At 38.3% G+C, this 19,663-nt stretch overlaps 1 protein-coding gene across 2 annotated transcripts in view; it reads right to left on the reverse strand.

Moving 5' to 3' along the window:
• The window catches only part of LOC149065559 (bleomycin hydrolase), a 60,606-nt gene that overhangs the window by 33,602 nt on the left and 7,341 nt on the right, over positions 1-19,663 (reverse strand). For both annotated transcript variants that reach the window (XM_089254025.1, XM_089254026.1), the window contains exons 3-5: positions 19,469-19,621; positions 6,725-6,955; positions 4,480-4,572 (exon numbers count right to left, since the gene is read on the reverse strand). In XM_089254025.1, the coding sequence (XP_089110151.1) occupies positions 4,480-4,572; positions 6,725-6,955; positions 19,469-19,621 (477 nt within the window). The remainder of the gene's footprint in view (positions 1-4,479; positions 4,573-6,724; positions 6,956-19,468; positions 19,622-19,663) is intronic.

Genomic DNA, 19,663 nt, shown 5'->3' on the forward strand with positions numbered 1-19,663 from the left:
TTTTTCTGAATGCGGTGGGTTGCTAGTTCACGGATGTGTGGTTCAGTCTTTCAGCATGGCGATCAATGAATTTTCAGGGTGTGCGAAGTAAGTGTTTCTTTGAGAATTACGGGATATATTTTGCCTTTGAGTTCTGCGGGCAAATACCTAGTCGCAGCGATGAGCTTGAACAGGTGCTGTGTTCTATCTTTACAGGAAGAATGAGTTTTGATAGCAAATCAAGTTGGAGCGTAAAACTTGACGACATACGTTGCTAGAATCATTAAATTTTCGGAAGGAGATTCCATCAAAACGTACAAACGTAGAATTTGATTAGCACAAGTTAGCCATTGGGCCCGAGACATTTTGCCTGGCAATTTGTTTGTTAAATTCTTAGGGCTTTTGAAACTGCTGAGATTATTCTGTACAAATATGTTTGGTCTGTGCTTACACCTTGAATAGAAAATTTGGGTGACTCTGTTGAAATAACTTGAAACGCGCGCAGAACACTGGGTTTTTTTCTCACATATTTCTATATCTTTGCCGATTCTCCCTGAAAAATGTTTTGGGTCCCGATGTGCTGCCGTGAGTATGTAGAAACAAGTGTCAGAATGGTAATTTGTTCATATGCAGTAAACAGATAATCCACTGCAACAGCTTATCTAACCTTTTTTCAAGCAGACGTATGACACCTCCATATTTACCAATGTTCACATTAGTTCCATGTCACACCCAACTTGCCACTAAAGACTCCATAGATATTTCTGATTCCAAGAAGAAATCAAAGATTGCTTGTTCTATGCATTCAGATGTGCCAAGAGCGGGTGCTTCGATGCTGGTTCCATTATCAATGGAATATGCTCTTCAACAATACTCTCGTCTCTACATTTTTTCTATCCTTTTTTGATATAATTAAAGTTTTATTCCTTCGGGGGGACCGTCAAAGTATAAAGCAGTTATTTGTAGGACTTTGGTCGCTCGTTGGTCGATTAGGAAGCTTTTCTCTCTGACAGGTAATTTTTTTGTATTTGGGGCAAATACACTCTTCGATGTTCTTTCACTTGCAGGATGAAATAAATGTCAAACAGTAACTTATGACAAAACTTTTCTAATTGCTTCTTTGGTATTTTAGGGTGTTATTTTAAAAGATTTTTGTATTTCATAAATGATACATCTTTAACATCGCTTTTACTCATTCGTGTTGGACAGAAGTAATGGAAGCTCTTGACCATATTTCAATTTTTGCCACAACAATGTCCTCTAGTTCTTTATACGTGGGCCCTTCATTAGTTTCATTATCATGTTTTATCTTATGTTGGTTCCACTCATAGAACTTCATAACATCTTCGTAGGTTGGTAACATATTGCATTTAATGTCACTTGAATCACGAAATAACAGACATTTCCACTTTGAACGAGTACGATCCATGATGAAAATGGCACAAACGAGCGAGACACAACCTCACTTTATTTCAGCAGGAATTATACCGGGAAACATGGGGGTCGCATACGCACGTGGGGATTCGGAACTTTCGCCCCCGACATCTTGCCCCTGGAACGTTTCGTCCCCGTTACATTTGACCCCCGGAAATTTCGCCCCGGCGTGTTTGACCCCGAAAAATTCACACCTGACATTTCACTTGCCCTGAACGTATGAGTGATTGACTGTGTGAGTGATCGAGTGACCATATGAGTGACCAAGTGAGTGTGAAATGGACTGTAGGAGTGCGTTAGTGACCGTACAAATGACTAATCGAGTTGCAGAATGACTCACCACGTGAGTGACCGTATCAATTAGTGTGCAATTGACTTCATGAGTGAATGACCGTATGAGTGACCATGTGACTGACCGAATGGCCGTATGAGTGACCAAATGAATGACCTCATGAGCGATCAAGTGAGTGATCGAGGGATTAACCGTAGGACTGACCGAGTGACTGACTGAATGGACGTATGAGTGACCAAGTGAATGACTGCATGAGTGATCGAGGGATTGACTGTGTCAGTGATAAAGGGAGTTACTGAGTGATGAAACATTTGAGTGAATGAGTGCCCAAGAGCGAGTGACCGATTAAATCTTGTGTAAGTTTCCAAGTGAGTGACTTGAGTGATTGAGTATATGAGTGACCAAAGGAGAGACTGAGTAATTAACCGTATGAGTGGCCGAGTGATCAAGTGAGTGATAGTGGGATTGACCGTGTCAGTGACAAAGGGAGGAATTGAGCGATGGAGCGTTTGAGTGAATAAGTGACTGACCGAATGAGTAACCAAGTGAGTGGCTAATTAAATAATTTTGTAAGTTTCCTAGTGAATGATTGAGCGCATGAGTGACCGAGTGACTGACGGAATGAAAGACAGAGTGAATGCTTGAATAAATTTGCGAGTGACTGAGTGATTGAGCATATGAGTGATCAAGGGAGAGACTGAGTGATTAACCATATGAGTGATCAAGGGAGAGACTGAGTGATTAACCGTATGAGTGACAAAGTGACTGACCGCATGAGTGACCAAGTGAGTGACTGTATGTGACCAGGTGAGTGACGGTGTGAGTGATCAAGGGACTGACCGTGTGAGTGACCAAGGGAGTTACTGCATGAGTGACCGAAAGATTGATAAAGTGAATGACTGCATGAGTGACTGAAAGATTGATAAAGTGAATGACCGTATGATTGACCCAGTGAGCAATTGAGTGATTGGCAAAGTGCGAGGGTGAAGTTTTGTCTGCAAAGATGATCCTCCTCATCCCCTCCCTTTTTATAGGTGGTTACGTAGCACTGAAAGACCAAGTGACTCACACTTTAATGGATTCTAAGAATTTGGAATTTTCAGTTTAAGCATAAAATATTTTTCCCAAATTTACGACTCACACCGGTGTGGTCACTCACACTATCATTCATATATTCACTCATACGGTCACGCGTACGGCCAAGGTAGGCAAAATGACAGGGGGTCAATTTCCGATTCACTTGATTACTCACTGAGTAACTCATATGATCACTCACTGGGTCACTCATGTGGTCAGGGCAGGTGAAATGTCCGGGGATAAATTTTCAATTCACTCGATCACTCATGTATTCATTCACTTGGTCACTCATGCGATCAGGGGAAGCAAAATGTCACGAATAAATGTCCAACTCACTTGATCACTCATGTGGTCACTCACTTGGTCACTTGTACCATCATTCATATGTTCACTCATACAGTCACACGTACGATAAGGGCTGGCGAAATATCAGAGATAAATTTCCGATTTACTTGATTACTTACTGAGTCACTGATATGGTCACTCACTAGGTCACTGATATGGTCAGGGCAGGCGAAAGGTCAGGGCAAAATTCCCGGTGTGAAATGTCCAGGGCGAAATTTCCGGGGGCTAAATGTACCGGGGTGAGATGTCAGGGGCAAAATTTCCGGGGGCCAAATGTACTGGGGACGAAACGTGCCAGGGGCGAGATGTCGGAGGCGAAATATCGGGAGCAAAGGTTCCGTGAACCACGCACGTGTAGGGTCTTGACTCTCCCCTACTATACCCACCCATCCACCCCTCACACCTACAACCTGACGAATTGTCTATGTTTGTAGAAAGTAATGTAGCTGGTCAAAACCCTAACTGAAACCTATCTTGAAAAAAAATTGAAAATATCGAAAAAATCAAAAAATTGATATCAATCCGGAGGCAGTTACACTAATCAGAATGTAAAAAAAAAAAAAATCACAAGTGTTATTTTGAGACTATTTAGCACCTTTTTATCGCTGTGCCCCTTAAAGAATGTGTATTTAATTTTTTGACCCACCCTAATGATCAACTATTGGATGTTCCAATCCCATCCCCTGCTTTCACGTTTCCTATTACAAAGGAGGGTTTTTTTACTTTTTTCCCTCTTTATATTCCGGGGAAGCTTCTTATTTTTCTAGGCAATGCTATTCATCACCATGGGGAATGCCTATTCTAAGATAGATCATCCCTTCAGAGAAAAAAATAAGGACTTTTTCAGGAGGGGCTGCAAAAAGTAAGGAGTTATAAGGGCCCTTCCAGAGAGAAATGAAAAGTTAGGACTTTTTAAGGAGTTTGTAAGGATGTGCGAACCCTGACTACCCATTCGTCAACTCTAGTTTATTCTTTTTTTCTCAAAAATGACACGCACACTTAACGCTCGTAATTTCTTCGCTGAAATTGAGAGGAAAATATAATTTTTGGCTAAAATTGGGAGAAATTTCCATTAACTTTTTTCCAGAGCTGGAGAAAAGGTAAAAATCCAAAGTCTCACACCTAAACCTGGAACATTGGCAGGTCTGCTTTTGTCATAAGAATCAAAAAAGAAAAAAACCATACAAAAGAATCAATTTCTTTTACTGAGAACTGTTTTGTATTTTTTTTAACAAACCTCACGAGGATTGAAAATTTAAAAGCATATTTTTATGATTATTTTAAGCATAACAAATATTGCTTGAATACTTTTCCAATGTCCAGAAAAAAAAAAAATTCATGAAAAATTTTACCTCATTCATGTACTCTTCAATCTTGACATTGATGTCATCAGCATCGCCTCCATTATCAAGCAAAACTTTAAGATCTCTGACATATTCTCGAAGCTGCATAAACAGACATTGATGCAACAGTATTAACATTTATCTACTTATCTATAAAACTCACATGATTAGCATAGCACTAGATAAAGCAAAAGTATATATATATATTTCTTTTCAAAAAAAAAAAAAAAAAAAAAAAAAAATCAATGCTCTTTTAACATAAGAGCTTGCTGAACTGTATAAGAAATAAGAAAAGTACTGATTAAACAAGCATTTACCAATTCAGACACCAATTACATTATCTAGGGAGTCAAACAAGCAGGGTATGAAAAAAAATGATTTAAAAAAATAGAAAAAAATCTCAGATTTTTTTATATTTAAATTAACTGACTGCTCATTAATTGAAACAAATTTAATAATCATTAACCCCTCTGCATGGATCTCAGTACATGGCACGTCACAGGCGGCAGCCACCATTTGTGGATCTCCGTACTTGTTCCACTATTGGATAAGATTTTTTTCTGCTGTGCCTATCTCGCTTTCTGAATATCTACAGCTAGCCTTGGCCTCCTAGAAGATGAGTCGTACCATAATCATTGCCCTTGACTAAATTTGTGAATCAGCGCTTGAAGGGTTAACAATGATAGATTAGATGGAAAAAATATGCAATATAATTCAGCATTTAATTTTGCGATTTGAATGAATGATTTTTTTTTTAATCAAGTGATTTAAATTGTGATTTTAATCATGATTAAATCAGCAAACCCTGGTGTATAGGTAGCACACTTGCTCCTCTTGACATACAAGAGAGGACTCAGGTTTGATTCACAAAGGAGACAGTTAACTTTTCTGCCTAAAGTTTGCATCGGCATAACCAGAAAAATCTCTTTCTCAATGTTCTCTATAGTTTCTCTAACCCCTCTGCCGGGATCATAGTATGTTGTACGTCTTGTCTCACTTTACTCTCTCAGTTAAGATTTTTTATCTGCTGTGCCATCTTGCCTTTTGAATATCTGACTAGCTTTGCCTCTTACAAGATGAGTCAACATAATCATTCCCTTGGACTACACAAACAGGTATTCTCTAAGCAAGATAAACCTAACAAAAATGTAAGAGATGCGACACCTCTTGCTCTTCAAAAGTCCAGATGAGCAATGGCCCACAAAGAAAAGTATAAAAGAAAAGGACAATAATACAGAAACTCCAGATGGGCTCAAGACATCTTCGATTCTCATAAAATTAGTTCAATCTTTATTTGAAAGAGACTATTCATTATGGTTGAATAACTATTATAACTCACCTGATTTGGTCAAGTTTTTATTGAATCGCTGAACAAATGTTGCTAGAACTTTATGGAAAAAACTGTTCCCCAAAAGAGGTAAAAATCCAAAAGTTGAGGAATGGAAAGCATATTTCAAAAGTTTGTAATAAAATTATGGTCATGAAGTAGAAGGATAAAATGCCAGTAATATATTGCAACCTTCCACTGCAATAACTTTCAAATGAAGGATGAAAAATGTACACCAGAATGCATTTTAGAATGTAACATAGCAATGGGAGGAGTTGATTTGGAAGATCAAAAGCTTCAGCCATACTTATAAGAATGCAAAAAAAAAAAACAACAAGAAATGGTACATGAAATTATTTAGGTGACTACTGAATGTCTCCATTCATTACATGCTAGTAATATTCAATAACTGTTAAAATAAGGTAGATCTAAAATTTCATCTTAAGCTAATTTGACAGCTCCTCGAAAAATAGGGAACAACCATGAACACCTAGAGTATAAGGAAACCACCCATAAACCTGTCACTATGCCATTTGATCGAAAGGCACTTCATTGAAAAGATACAGCTGACCTACCAGAAGTACAATATTCTCAAAGAAGATGCCAAGTGCGCTCTGCTAGAAATAAAATCACATGGTGTGCCGATGCCCAGACTGCAATGCAGGCTTATGTTTAGCGGATTGCTTCAAAATACATAACACAAAACTCAACTTCTGGAACACAAGTTAGATACTTGGAAGCAAATGAAGAAATGAAATTATGAAGTATGACCTCAGAAATTAGTGCAAAAAAATATATTGAGTGGACATGATCCGAAATATTTCCTGCATACCTTCAGAGATTTTTTTTTTGTGGATTACTTTTTGAAAACCACTGTGTTAATCTAATAACAGAAGTATTTATAATGATATATTACAATTTATTTACCTTGGTTTTCAAGATATAGTTCAACTTGGTTGATGTTTCGCCACTATATACTTCTGGATAACATTTCTTTGGGACAAGACCATACTTTTTGATAATATTGACAAACATATCCCATTGGCCCCCATCTGAAACGGGGTCAAGAAGAAGAAATGACACCAGACGTCCATTCACATCTTCACCCTTTCTTAAGACATCAACGATTGTATGCAAAAAATAATTACACTTTTCGACCTGCAAAAAAGTTATATGCATACTTCACATAAACTAGTATTTCATTTGCATGCATGAGCAGTATTGAAATACAAAATTTTCCAGACACTGCTCTAGTTCAGAGAAAGGGAACACTTATTTAGGCTGAAACAAATACACATTCTGCAGACACACACACATCAATAAATACACAAACCATATTTGCATTCAACAACACTATTGATAAATATAAAATTGATAATACAGTGGTAGAAAAACTATAAGGCCAGGATTGAAATAAATGCAGATTAAAAAGAAATAATCAGAATTTAACCTTTCTTTCTGAGATGAATACAATGCAGGGTTCCCAGAAAAATCTGCATGATCATTTCCCTGACTAAAACTCAAAAATTTCCCTCACTTTCTGTAAAACTCCAGGAGAAAGAAATATAATTCAAGATTTTGACCTTCCAAGGTTTCAAATTTTTGTTTTCCCCACCCCTTTAACAGAACTTTTCCCTGACTTCTATCAATTATTTGGGCTTTGCCCTGACTTTCGCCAAATATTTTTCATTTTTGACTTTCCAGGTCACTAGCAGGGTTCATACAAAATTTTCGAAACCAAAAGTAGAGTTTTTCAGGAATCATGGGGGCGGACCCCTCCCCCTTCCAGTAAAAAAAATTGCATCACTAGACTAAAATGAAAGAATGCTCCCCCTCCACATGCGGATTGATTTATTTAATGTCTTTTTTTTTAATTTCCAGTTCAATGTTTCCAAGATTTCAGCTTTCAGACTTAAAAGTATGTGTAAAAAATGTGTTGAATAGCTGCTGAAAAAGAAGAGGTATACTGTGACCGCATGAGCGAGCAACAAGTGAATGTTTGAAAACACAAATTTAAACAATAGAGCATTATGATGAGGATTAGATATTGAGAAGTTTGGTAAGAAAGAGTGCGAGTTGCAGTAGTAGTATTAAAGTGATTTAAAAGTCTGAAGTGAGATGTACTAAGTTTGCAATAAATTTCATTTTTATCGTAAAAAGACCCAGAGTTTATTGCTTTAGCTGCAGCCACACCTGAGAGATAACAGATGTGTGCTAAAAACCAAATGAGACTTAAATCATTGTAAACTGTTTAAGAAAGTATGGTCATAAGCTGAACTATAACTATTTTTCATTCAAATCCTTTCACATACATTTTTTTTTACAGAGCCACAAAATGTACTTTTAAGAAAACTTATCTAGTTTTTTCTTCTACAAGTCATGACAGCTTACCATGATCTGCATTTCTGAATGAGTCAAACATTTATTAAAAATTAAGTACCGGGGAAAATTTTATGGATTTTACGGGGGAAGGCAAACCTTGTTGCACCCTTCAGCAGCCAACCCCCCTTTTCTCTTCACATCATATATCGTTTATTTTGTACCCCTTTGTCAGAGTGCTATGAAAAGTGGCATGTGAAAGCACCAACTTACTGATAAATTTTACAATCTTAAAGCAACAAAAAACCAATGAGATTTGTGGTGAGATTCGATTTGTATTTTATCTCACAGATGGCGGCACTTGTAAATCCTACGCCATCCTATTGTCACGCGGGAAAATCGGTAAGAAGCGATCGAACCATCAAGCGAGCAACATGTCGCTCCCGTAGATTTTTGTTTTGTCTTATGTTTCGTGTTGTAAATAAATTATTATTTTAAGAAATTAATTAATTATCCTGAATCCTTCATTTTATTCAAATCACGCAACCTATCAACTAAAAATGGTAACCGCAGACTTCAAACAAGTTCCAGTTTCTTCATTGCGGCACGAGGCAATCTACGGGTGTTTCTCGTGAGTGAACTTTCGCTTTCCGGAACTCAACTTTTCGGGACATCATTTTTCCTGGATTTTCAGCATGGCGAAAGTAAGTGCCGTTCAGATACCACTTTTCAATCACCATGATCCAGTGCTGTGGCTTATCATGTGTGAAAGTACTTTCGCTCTCGCTGTTCCGTAACCGATAACCGAATCTGTCACAAAGTACAACTATGTTGTCGCGAATCTGCCTCAGGAAAGTGCGGCTCTTGTCCGGGACATTCTCGTTAATCCACCGACCATGGATCCGTATGAAAGGCTGAAATCAGAACTTATTAAACGGTCGAGCGAGTCGTCGTCCACTCAACTTCGAAAGCTGTTAACATGCGGGTCATTGGGAGATCGGAAACCATCCGAAATTCTCCGCGAATTGCGACGACAAGCGGAATCGCATGCCGTCTCCGACGAATTGCTGATGGAGCTTTTTCTCCAGCACCTACCGGCATCAACTCGGTCCATTCTCGCTGCTGTCACTCCACTTGTTCTCGAGAAAGCTGCTCAACTTGCAGACAAAATTCACGAAGTGAACCCTCAGCATGTGGACGCAGTTGAGAAACCGCAACAGCCGGATTCCGGTGCGCAATTTCGGGATGAAGTGGCTTAGTTACGCCGCGACTTGAAAAACGTCCTGCGTTCGCGTAGCAACTCTCGTCAACGTACTTCACATGCGCGCAGTCCGCATCCACGATCGGAAAACTGCTGGTACCACAACAAATTCGGCAACACCACCAAAAAAGTGTGTGTCGCCGTGCAAGTTTCAAAAAACGAGGCGGGCGAGGAGTAATCGTGACATGCTCCTTGCCACAGGCATCTTGTCGCCTTTTTACCATGGACAGAAATTCCAAAATTTGATTCCTGATTGACACTGGATCCGATGTTTCTATCCTTCCAGCATCACCATCACAACGACGCTGTGATGCCACTATGAAGCTCTCTGCTGCTAATGCTTCATCCATTAGTGTTTATGGTCAAAAGAGGGTAACATTAGACTTGAATCTCCGTCGTAATTTCACTTGGACTTTCCTACTGGAAAATGTTTCTACATCCATCATTGGGGCAGACTTTCTGTTCAATTTTGATCTTGTTCCGGATCTCCGAAGACGATGTTTACTGGATAGGACAACAAAACTCAATGCTGACTGTGATCTTCACATTGCAGAAGTTCACTCAATCAAACTCATCGAAGGTGACACCATCTACCACAGCCTTCTCAGCAAGTTTCCCGACATCATCAAACCAGGACAACCTGTGAAACACTCTGTCGTGCATCATATCGAGACAGGTGGACCACCTGTGCATGCCAAACCAAGACGTCTAGCTCCTGATCGATTGAAAATCGTGAAGCAAGAATTTCAGCAGATGCTTGACCTCGGCCATTTACGACCATCTAACAGCGGCTACGCATCACCTCTGCACTTGGTCCCAAAAAAGGAGTGATGAATGGCGTCCAGTTGGTGATTACCGAGCTTTAAATGCACAGACTGTGAAGGACCGGTACAGTGTTCCAAATGTTCCAGACTTTACATCTGAATTGCTAGTAGCAAAATCTTTTCCCACATAGATCTCATCAGGGCCTATCATCAGATTCCTATACATCCTGAAGATGTCCATAAAAGTGCTATTATCACACCATTTGGGTTATTCGAGAGCACACGAATGCAATTTGGCCTTTGCAACGCTGCAGCCACATTCCAAGACCATTTGTTCCAGCGAGCTTTCACAAGACTATTTTTCATCATTTCCACAATCTTGCTCATGCATGTGTAACATCATCTACTCAGCTAATATCTGCAAGATACGTTTGGCCTAACATGAGAAGGAACATCAAAGATTGGGTAAAGTGTTGCAGTGAGTGCCAACGCTCAAAGGTTCATAAGCCTACCAAAACACCTTTAGGTACCTTTGCAACACCCGATGCAAGATTTTCTCGTATTCATATCGATCTAGTTGGACCTCTGCCTCCTTCAGAAGGAAAGACGTACTGCTTAACAGTAATTGATCGCTACACCAGATGGCCGGAAGTCATATCTACAGCAGACACAGCCTTGTCGGATTGTCGTGCCTTGTTCGATGGTTGGATTTGCCGTTATGGATGTCCATCAAGGACAACAGTTCGAATCATCACTCTTCAGAGAACTGATCAACCTGCTTGGCACTAGCAGGATTCGCACCACTGCTTACCATCCACAGGCCAATGGAATGGTCGAACGGTTCCACCGTGTCTTAAAAAGCTCATTGAAGGCACATGAGAATCCAAAGTGGACCGTCACATTGCCAGCCATCTTATTTGGTCTCAGGGCAGCCGTCAAAACGGATATCAAAGACTCTAGTGCTGAGTTAGTTTTGGTACATCTTTGAGATTACCTGCAGATCGCTGCACGGATACACCAGGTCAGCTCTCATCAACATACACATACGTACAACAGCTCAGAGAGAGTATGAATAGTATCAAACCATGCAAAACATCACCTCACGGGCAATCCAAAATTTATGTGCATCCTCAACTGCAAACATGCTCACATGTGTTTCTTCGAATTGACAAGATCACACCACCTTTGACACAACCATACATTGGACCCCATGAAGTGATTTCTCGTAATGAGAAAAAAATCACTTTAAATGTAAATGGGAGAAAGACCTGTGTTTCACTTGACAGAGTGAAACCCGCATTTATCTTTAACGATGTCTGTGTGGAACGTCACAAAAACAATCTCGAAGAAAAGAAAAATAACACTGTGCCAGTACAACTGTATGTCACTAGGTCTGGCAGAAAAGTCAAATTCAATCCTAGGCTGATAACCGAAATTCATTTAATTTCGAATTGTGCATCATAATATTTTTTTGCATCATATAATTCTACATTTCATTGATTTTTTTTTGCATCTTGTATTTCATGCATCTCATTTACATTGTGCATCTGTTATATATTTTTTTATGCCTTATTGAATATTCTGTATTTAATTGTACATTTTTGCATCATATATTTTTAAGTGTATACTTATTGCACATGATTTCCTGCATCATTTTATTCTGCATCTTATGATTAATTTTTTGTATCACATTTTCATTTTGTATCTCATTTATCGTTCTCTCACCATGTTCCTTCACTGGGGGGAAACTCATGTGGAGAGATTTGTATTTTATCTCACAGATGGCGGCACTTGTAAAGCCGACGCCATCCTTTTGTCACGCGGGAAAATTGGTAAGAAGCGATCGAATCATCAAGCGAGCAACATGTCGCTCCCGTAGATTTTTGTTTTGTCTTATGTTTCGTGTTGTAAATAAATTATTATTTTAAGAAATTAATTATCCTGAATCCTTCATTTTATTCAAATCACGCAACCTATCAACTAAAGATTCATCAAACATTCCCCACCCAAAATGAGTCAACTTCCCCATGGGGATCCCCAGACTGGAGCCCTGTTGCAGCCCCCTGATGGCAACGAAAAATTTTAATTCATATTCATTTTACCAAAAAATAAAATTCAAGGGGCCCCAACCAAGGAGCGAGAAGCCAATACGCAGATTTTTGGTGGGCCCGGTACATGGATTTATAGCAGGCTCCAAGCTTTAGGAAACTTACTGGTAAAGCAACAAAAAACAATGAGATTGATATAGGGCCCACGAAACGAAATCTGTCAACTTCCCCATGGGGTCCCCAACCTAGAAGCCAGTCAGACATCCCCCCCTTTAAGGGTCATGAAAAGTTTTTATTTGTATTCATTTATCCAAGGAAGGCCCCAACTGAGGACCTGGGATCCAATTCATAGATTTTTAGTGGGAGACCCCAGACTGGATTTATCTGGGCTTCCGCTGCTGCAAATATTACAATGTTAAACAACAAAAAACAGTGTGATTTATCCAGGCCTCTCCCAAATGATTGGATTGTTAATGACCCAGCCCATACACACCAGAGCTGCCAACTTCTGAAGAAAACACCCTACTCTATCCATAAAAAGCATAACACAGCCCGTTTTACAATTCATGGAAAAAAGAGTGGGTTGGGAAGGGGGAATCCCATACTAAAAATTGATTAGGAAGTTTTATAATTATCAGAAAAGATAATTTCTGCATGAGAAAAGAAAGTAGGGCTTAATTTAAAAAAAGAACACATTCTCAGGAAGAGCTCAGGAAACTGCTCAGTAATGAAAAATTGTTAGCTTGTGTCTAGCTTTTGGCATTTTGCTTTACCCTAATGATTTATCTAAGTCCTCCCCCGTCACATGAAAACATCAAAAAAATAAAAATCCATTAGATGGATGTGTGGTTAAGGGTTTAAAATTAACCTAGATTCATAACTCAAAATTAGGCATTCTACTCACCTGAATGATCAATATTAATAGAACAACATCAAGTGCATTGTGCAATATTATTTTTCGTCGGAAATCCCCAAAAATCGTGAAAATTCCCGACCCTAAATAACTCAACAATAAAAAATAATTTTATAAATTTCATACAAAAAAATTTTCACGATACTCAAATATCAAAAATTGTAACATAGCGGCCTCTGGGCATCTTTAATTACTAATCTTTCATATTTTCTTTGAGTTACAATTTTTTACTGATGTAGGTTTCTCCCAGGAGATTTATCACCTAGTCTTATTGAGGGTTTTGTGTGTTTCAAATATGTTTGTATAAGTTTAATATAGCAGCCGCTGTGGTGGTCGAGTGGTTATAGTGACGGACTCGCAATGCGAGGATCCGGGTTCGAACCCCACAGTGGTGGTCGGCTGAAGTTGGTTTTCTGTGGTTCCCAACTTCAAGGCACAAATGCGAGCCGATCTCCAGGTTAAAAAGTCTCGCCACAGAGAGCAACAGTCCTACAACGATAAATCATTCAATCATAACACTTCACTCATAGTTAGAAAAACTGGTGGCAGATGGCAGCACTACACATAACAAGCATTACAGAGAAACAAAAAAAACTTCACGTCAGGTTTCATTACATGTACACGCACATTCCCGCATGTACCGATTCGTTGGGGGTTCCGCGGGGAGGGGGGTGTGGGCGGGGTGCATGTGTGGTGTAACAGTAGTAGGTAGGGCCTCCAAAAAATGGCTCGGGGATCCATGATGTTCTTAAGTCAGCCACCTCGTTGCGCAGTTTGCCTGTTGTGGCGTTATATTTGTATTTGTATATATAAATGCCTTTCACCAGCGGATGGCCGAGGACATCCAATGGTAAACACTGTCCCTGTCATTCATTTTCTGATGACCCTTGTTGGTCGTGTTGGATGAACCTGACCAGTTCACCTGGCATGTTGCCAATTTATGTTTTTCAGTTACAATAATATTTGTGAAAGTGTATGTAAATTATGTGCATTGTATGGGGTATTTTCTTGTTGAGATGAAGTGTTTCCGTGGTCTAAGTGGACGAGATTATTTTATTCGTGTTGAGTATAAATATGGATAGTGTTCACTGAACGATCGCATTCATCTTTTGTACTTGTCTCCACAATGTTGTAGAACACAGCGGTGCTTTAGTGTTTGTTCTTCATATCAGAAGATATGTAACAAAATTTCATCCTGCCCTTGGCTTTAAATGATATCTCAAAATGTCATACTAAATTTGCGTTGTGTTTCGGCAGGTCTGGACTTTTTACGATGAATTAATACTAATTCTCTCATGTGAGCTGTGACTTGGCTCCCCGAAACATACCATGTGATGATAGAGGAAATTAGAAGTCAAGATTTTCTATGTCAATTAAGTTGATATCCTCAACCGTATCATTCAGATTGATCGACTTTCACAATCCTCTACGTTCGTCCTCCATTGAATTATGATGCTAATCATCCTGTAGATAGCGTCCGTTGGTGAGCTTGGAACTTACATCCGGTAACTGACATCTGATTGATACTCGTCATGCTCCCGATGGGATTTGTCGACCAGACTTCTACTGGCTCTGCTGATGTGCTCATTTCGTATAGAGTGCCTTGTATGTGTGGAAGCACGACCAGTGAACTATGCCCACGTTGTGACTGTTTTGATACAAAGCCGGTTCTAATTGGATGAACATCGTCTACTAGTACCTGTTAGTTCAATCCCTCCGAAGCCGACCATTGGAAACTTGGATATTGGAAATCACATAGACTGTGTATCTCATCTAGTCATATGCCGAAATTCTGGACCCACTATATATATAGTGCAATAGTAACCTGTGAATTTGTTTCTTGTGATATATGTTCATGTTCTATTTTTATATTACACTAAAGTTTCATTACCATTAATGTCGTGTTTCCACTAAGTTATTGTAATTGAGTTTTTGAGAATTTTAATAAATATCTTAGTTTGAAATATGACTGCGAGTCAGTTCCTTTGCTGTCAAATGACTTGAAAAATAAAAATAGAATTTGGGAGTGTTTTGAATGGTTGCTCAACTGATTCAAGTAAAGCTTTGACAGCAGTCTTTTTCAGTTGTTTGAGTTTTCAGTCCCTGTAGCTGAAAAGATTTGAGTTAATTGTGTCACAACTTCCTTATCCCATTAGGAATTTTTTTGAAGTAAGAAAACCAATAGCTTTACAGCATTTGTTCATAATGATAGACCAGTTTTCACACAATCATGGGTAAATTTTATTCAGAATATTCCATCACCTGGGCATAGTAGGTCCAGAAATAACGCGATCGCAAGATCTAATAACTTCCCGTCAAGAATAAGATTATTTCGTTGAAATCAGGTTGGGCATATTCATTAAATGGGTGCCGTTCTCCAACAAATAGAACCTGAGGGGGGAAAGCTGTTAGCTTACGCTAGTCGTACCCACAATGCTGCAGAAAAAAATTATTCAGTTAGTGAACAAGAGGGGTTAGCCGTCATGTGGGCCTGCAGTAAGTTTTGGGCATGGTTTTCAGGAGAACTGGTTACAGTTGTGACAGACCACAAGGTTGTAGTCTGGTACTTTGATGCCAAACAGCTCAAGGGAAGGCTCAGCAAGTGGGCATAGCTGGTACAAGAATACCCATTACCATTTGAGTATAGACATGGTTCCAGAATGCAGGTCCCAGACACGTTGTCTAGGATACCCATCTTGGTTAACACCATGGTCGACTTCGAAGATAGAAATGATAATATATTATTTCTTTTTCTTTGTTGGACTTACCTGAATTAGTGACTCAACAATGATTGCAGTACAATGACTTGATTAGTTATTTTGAAAGGAAAAATTCTGGGGAAAGGGTACAAAATGAAAAAATTGGAAGGAATTACATTTTTGAGAATGACAAATTATTTTATTTTCATAGGGGTAAAAAATTGTTAGTAGTCCCTCCGTCTTGTAGAGATAAGTTTCTCTTCGAGATACTTAACCATCCAACATCAGGACACATGGGTGTCAGTAAAACATACCACCATTGTATTCAGCATACTTTCTGGCCTGGGATAAGAAATAAGAAAAGATGTAAAAAAAATATGTACTCGCCTTTAAAATTTGTCAGACTTGTAAATTTGATAATAAACTAAAGTGGGGGGGGGGGGAAATGATGTCAACTTTGGTTAATAGTCCCAGGGAGGTGGTTGGAGTAGACACCATGGGACCGATCCCCATTTCCTCTAGGGGAAATATTCATTTGTTAGTCATAGTCGACTATTTCACTTAGTGGGTGGAAATGTATCCGTTAAGACACATCACAGCCAGTGTTGTGGCAAAAAAATTGTACATGAATACTGCACAAGGTATGGGTTTTCGAAAAATTTGGTGTCTGACAATGGACCTTGTTTTGTCTCTAATTAGGGAAACATGCAAAATACTTCAAGTTAATCAATGGTTAATTACACCCTATCACCCTCAATCAAAACAACCAAATGGGTCAATAAGACCATTAAACAGATGATTTTATGCTATATACAAAATAATCATAAGAATTGGGATAAAAATTTGTCCTTTTTTTGGTTTGGCAGTGAGATCAGTACCCTCTGAAACAACTGGTCAATCTCCGGCGAAGTTGTTTCTAGGTAGAGAACTTGTATTACCTTTTGATTGGGTTATGGATCTCCTGGTATGGGATCGAGTTAGTCTACCAGAAAAATTACTCGTACAAGTTAAAGAGTGTTTTAAGAGGCAACAACACCAACAAAAGTATTATTATGATAAGAGATTGCAACAGTTTCAGTGTATCAGACATTGTTTTGGTTCATACTTACTATTGTTCTAATGCTCAGGGAAATGTCATGGGGAAAATTAAAACCAAAGTGGAATGGTCTATACAAAATTAAAAAAAGAATTAGTCCTATAGTCTATCTCATGGTAGACTCCGAAGACAGAGTAATTGAAAAGTTTAATGCCTGTGATATTAAAAAAATCATCAGAGTGGTCAGGAAAGTTCTCACTTAGCTTTGAATTCAGGAAATTTAACCGTTGGGGATACTAATCAAAGCAATTTGGAAGAGCGGCCATGTACATATAGACGGTTTAGGGGGATGCAGAATTCTCAAAATACAAGTTTGAATGTCACTTTTGCAAGTAATAGTGATCCAGGAGATACTCTTCCAAAAAGGCTTCAAAGCTCTCTTGGTCCTGTTGCCTTAGCAAAATGATTAGTTCCTATTCAAAGAAGCTGGCAAAGAGTTTTGTAAAAAGAAAAAAAGGACCTGGATTAGATATATATACTATTACTCTCCATGTGGAAAAAAATTTCAAAGTATTGTTGAAGTACGTAATTTTCTTCGGGGTCAGGATTCTGATCTGTCTAGTGATGATTCTGATCTGTTTAGGGGTTAGTCATTCACATAACCCCTAAACTTTTCATTTAGGGGTTATGTGAATGTACAGGGAAATATGTACAGGGTGCAGAAGCTTGCTTCCCCCAATATAAAGAGGGAGTTTATTTTTCGAGGCAATGCCTATTCTAATAAGGATCAATCAACTTCAGAGAAAAAAATAAGGACTTTTCAGGAGTGGCTGAAGAAAGTAAGGAATTATAAGATCCCTTCCAGAGGGAAATAAAAAGTTAGGACTTTTTAAAGAGTTTGTAAGGATGTACAAACCCTGGCTAGGAATCCTGAAATCAGAAACAATATCTTATTCAAAAATTCACAATACTTTTTCAGTAAATATATTTTTTCAATAATCTTTGTAATGCAGTTGGAAAAACTAAGTCCACCCCCCCCCCCTTCTGTGGGACCTTTTCAAATGATTTGATACGGTGTTTGATAAAGGAATGTAGATTAATTTCTCATGAAATTGAATAGAACATAAATAAGTCTAAGAGGCTGGTTAACATTTTCTTGGAGAACAGCAAATGTTATTCGGAGTATAAAAGTATGGTTGGGTCGTCTTCATTAACAGATTGGCAGAAGAGAATAGCAATAATTTGAGATGGGAATGAAAATAATGTCTTCACAAAAAATTGTGAATGAAGCTCCCTTGTACTGGTAGAATTGTCCACAACAGAAGATTAAGAGAACTGCATACAGTATGTAGAAAGTAAAGGTTGCTCTTACGACCCCTTTGTTAAAAAAGACGGCCTAACCATACTTTTATACTCGGAATAAAACTTGCTGTTTCCCAAGAAATTGTTAACCAACCTCTTAGACTTATTGATATTCTTCCCAAATTCTCGAGAAATTTACCTACACATTTTGTTAAAAGAAAGATCTTACTTTTTTTTACAAGATATAATTTTTGTCTCATCCCATCTTTATGAATTGAGCTTTGCAGAAAACAACCACGTCAAATTATTTGAGAAGCTCCTAAAAATAATACCTAGCCCTAAGGATGTGCAAAGAAGGTGAGTGACACAATTAAAGCAGATTGGTTGTATAGACTTTTCTAGCTGCATTACAATGGTAAAAAAAATTTACTGAAAAAGTATTGCAAATTTTTGAATAAGTTTTAACCCTTTTCGATCGGCAAATTTCGCAGATGGGAGTACCAGCTAGTTGGAGCAAATTTAGCTTTTCAGAGTTATTTCTCCCAAAAAATGTGCTGGCTTTTGGCCAATTTTCCCCACGAATATAGGAAATTTCCCCATGAGATACCATCATTGCTAGCCTTGTTTGCCGTGCCATTCACCAGGTGATCATGAATGACATGCCTCCAGTCTGGCGGCACCACCTTCGAAGACGACTTGCGAATGCCAACCGCAAAGGGTTAAAGATACCATTTCCCATTGTATTTATCATCTTACAGAAAAATTCAAAAAATATTCTGATTGTTACTTTATTTCTCACCTAGCTTTATAGTTTTTCCACCACTGTAAAGTGGTTTTTTAACCTTTGACTGCATTTTTTTAATCCCATTTATTTTTTCAACATTCTTTGATTGCAATCAATTTTTATCTATCTTAATTGTTGCATTTTCTAGATTTAGACAAATTTAGTAATTCACAAAGAGTTATTAAGCAGGGAAGCACTCATACACAACAAAATAAGAGAATATAAAAAAAAAAAACAATGGAGGAAAGAGGCAAAAAATCTAGACACTATACAGGTAAACTTTTCTTTTACTAGAACTAAAAGTAAATGAGGGTGGGATATAGAGTTTTCATATTATTCTTAGAATCATCAGGCTGGGTATACACTAGACTAATATGATAAGCGATGCAGCCTGCAACTGGACATGAATTGGTTAAAAAACTTGAAATTCATGTTTTTAACCAACCCATGATGGGTTGTGTCGCTTGTCATATCGGTCCACTGTAAACCTATCCTCAAATATGTACAAGATATTTTTAGGAAAAAAAAGAAAACTTGATAATTACATTATCCCAAAAAATTATGTAACTTTGACTGAATTCAAAATCATCCAGTTGAAATTGCTTCATGAATGGTACTCTTAGAACATTAAGGGCAGCAAATATCCAGCAAGTTCCAGCAGTTTTCTGGTTAGTTATTGGTTTTGCTTCTGAATCAACCTGGTTTTTGGAAGAAAAAAATTTGAAAATTATTTCTTTCAA

Source organism: Pholcus phalangioides, unplaced genomic scaffold, assembly GCF_987345545.1.
Source record: "Pholcus phalangioides strain wild (caught in Gottingen) unplaced genomic scaffold, Ppha-v1.0 ptg000039l_1, whole genome shotgun sequence".
Taxonomy (NCBI): Eukaryota; Metazoa; Arthropoda; class Arachnida; order Araneae; family Pholcidae; genus Pholcus; species Pholcus phalangioides.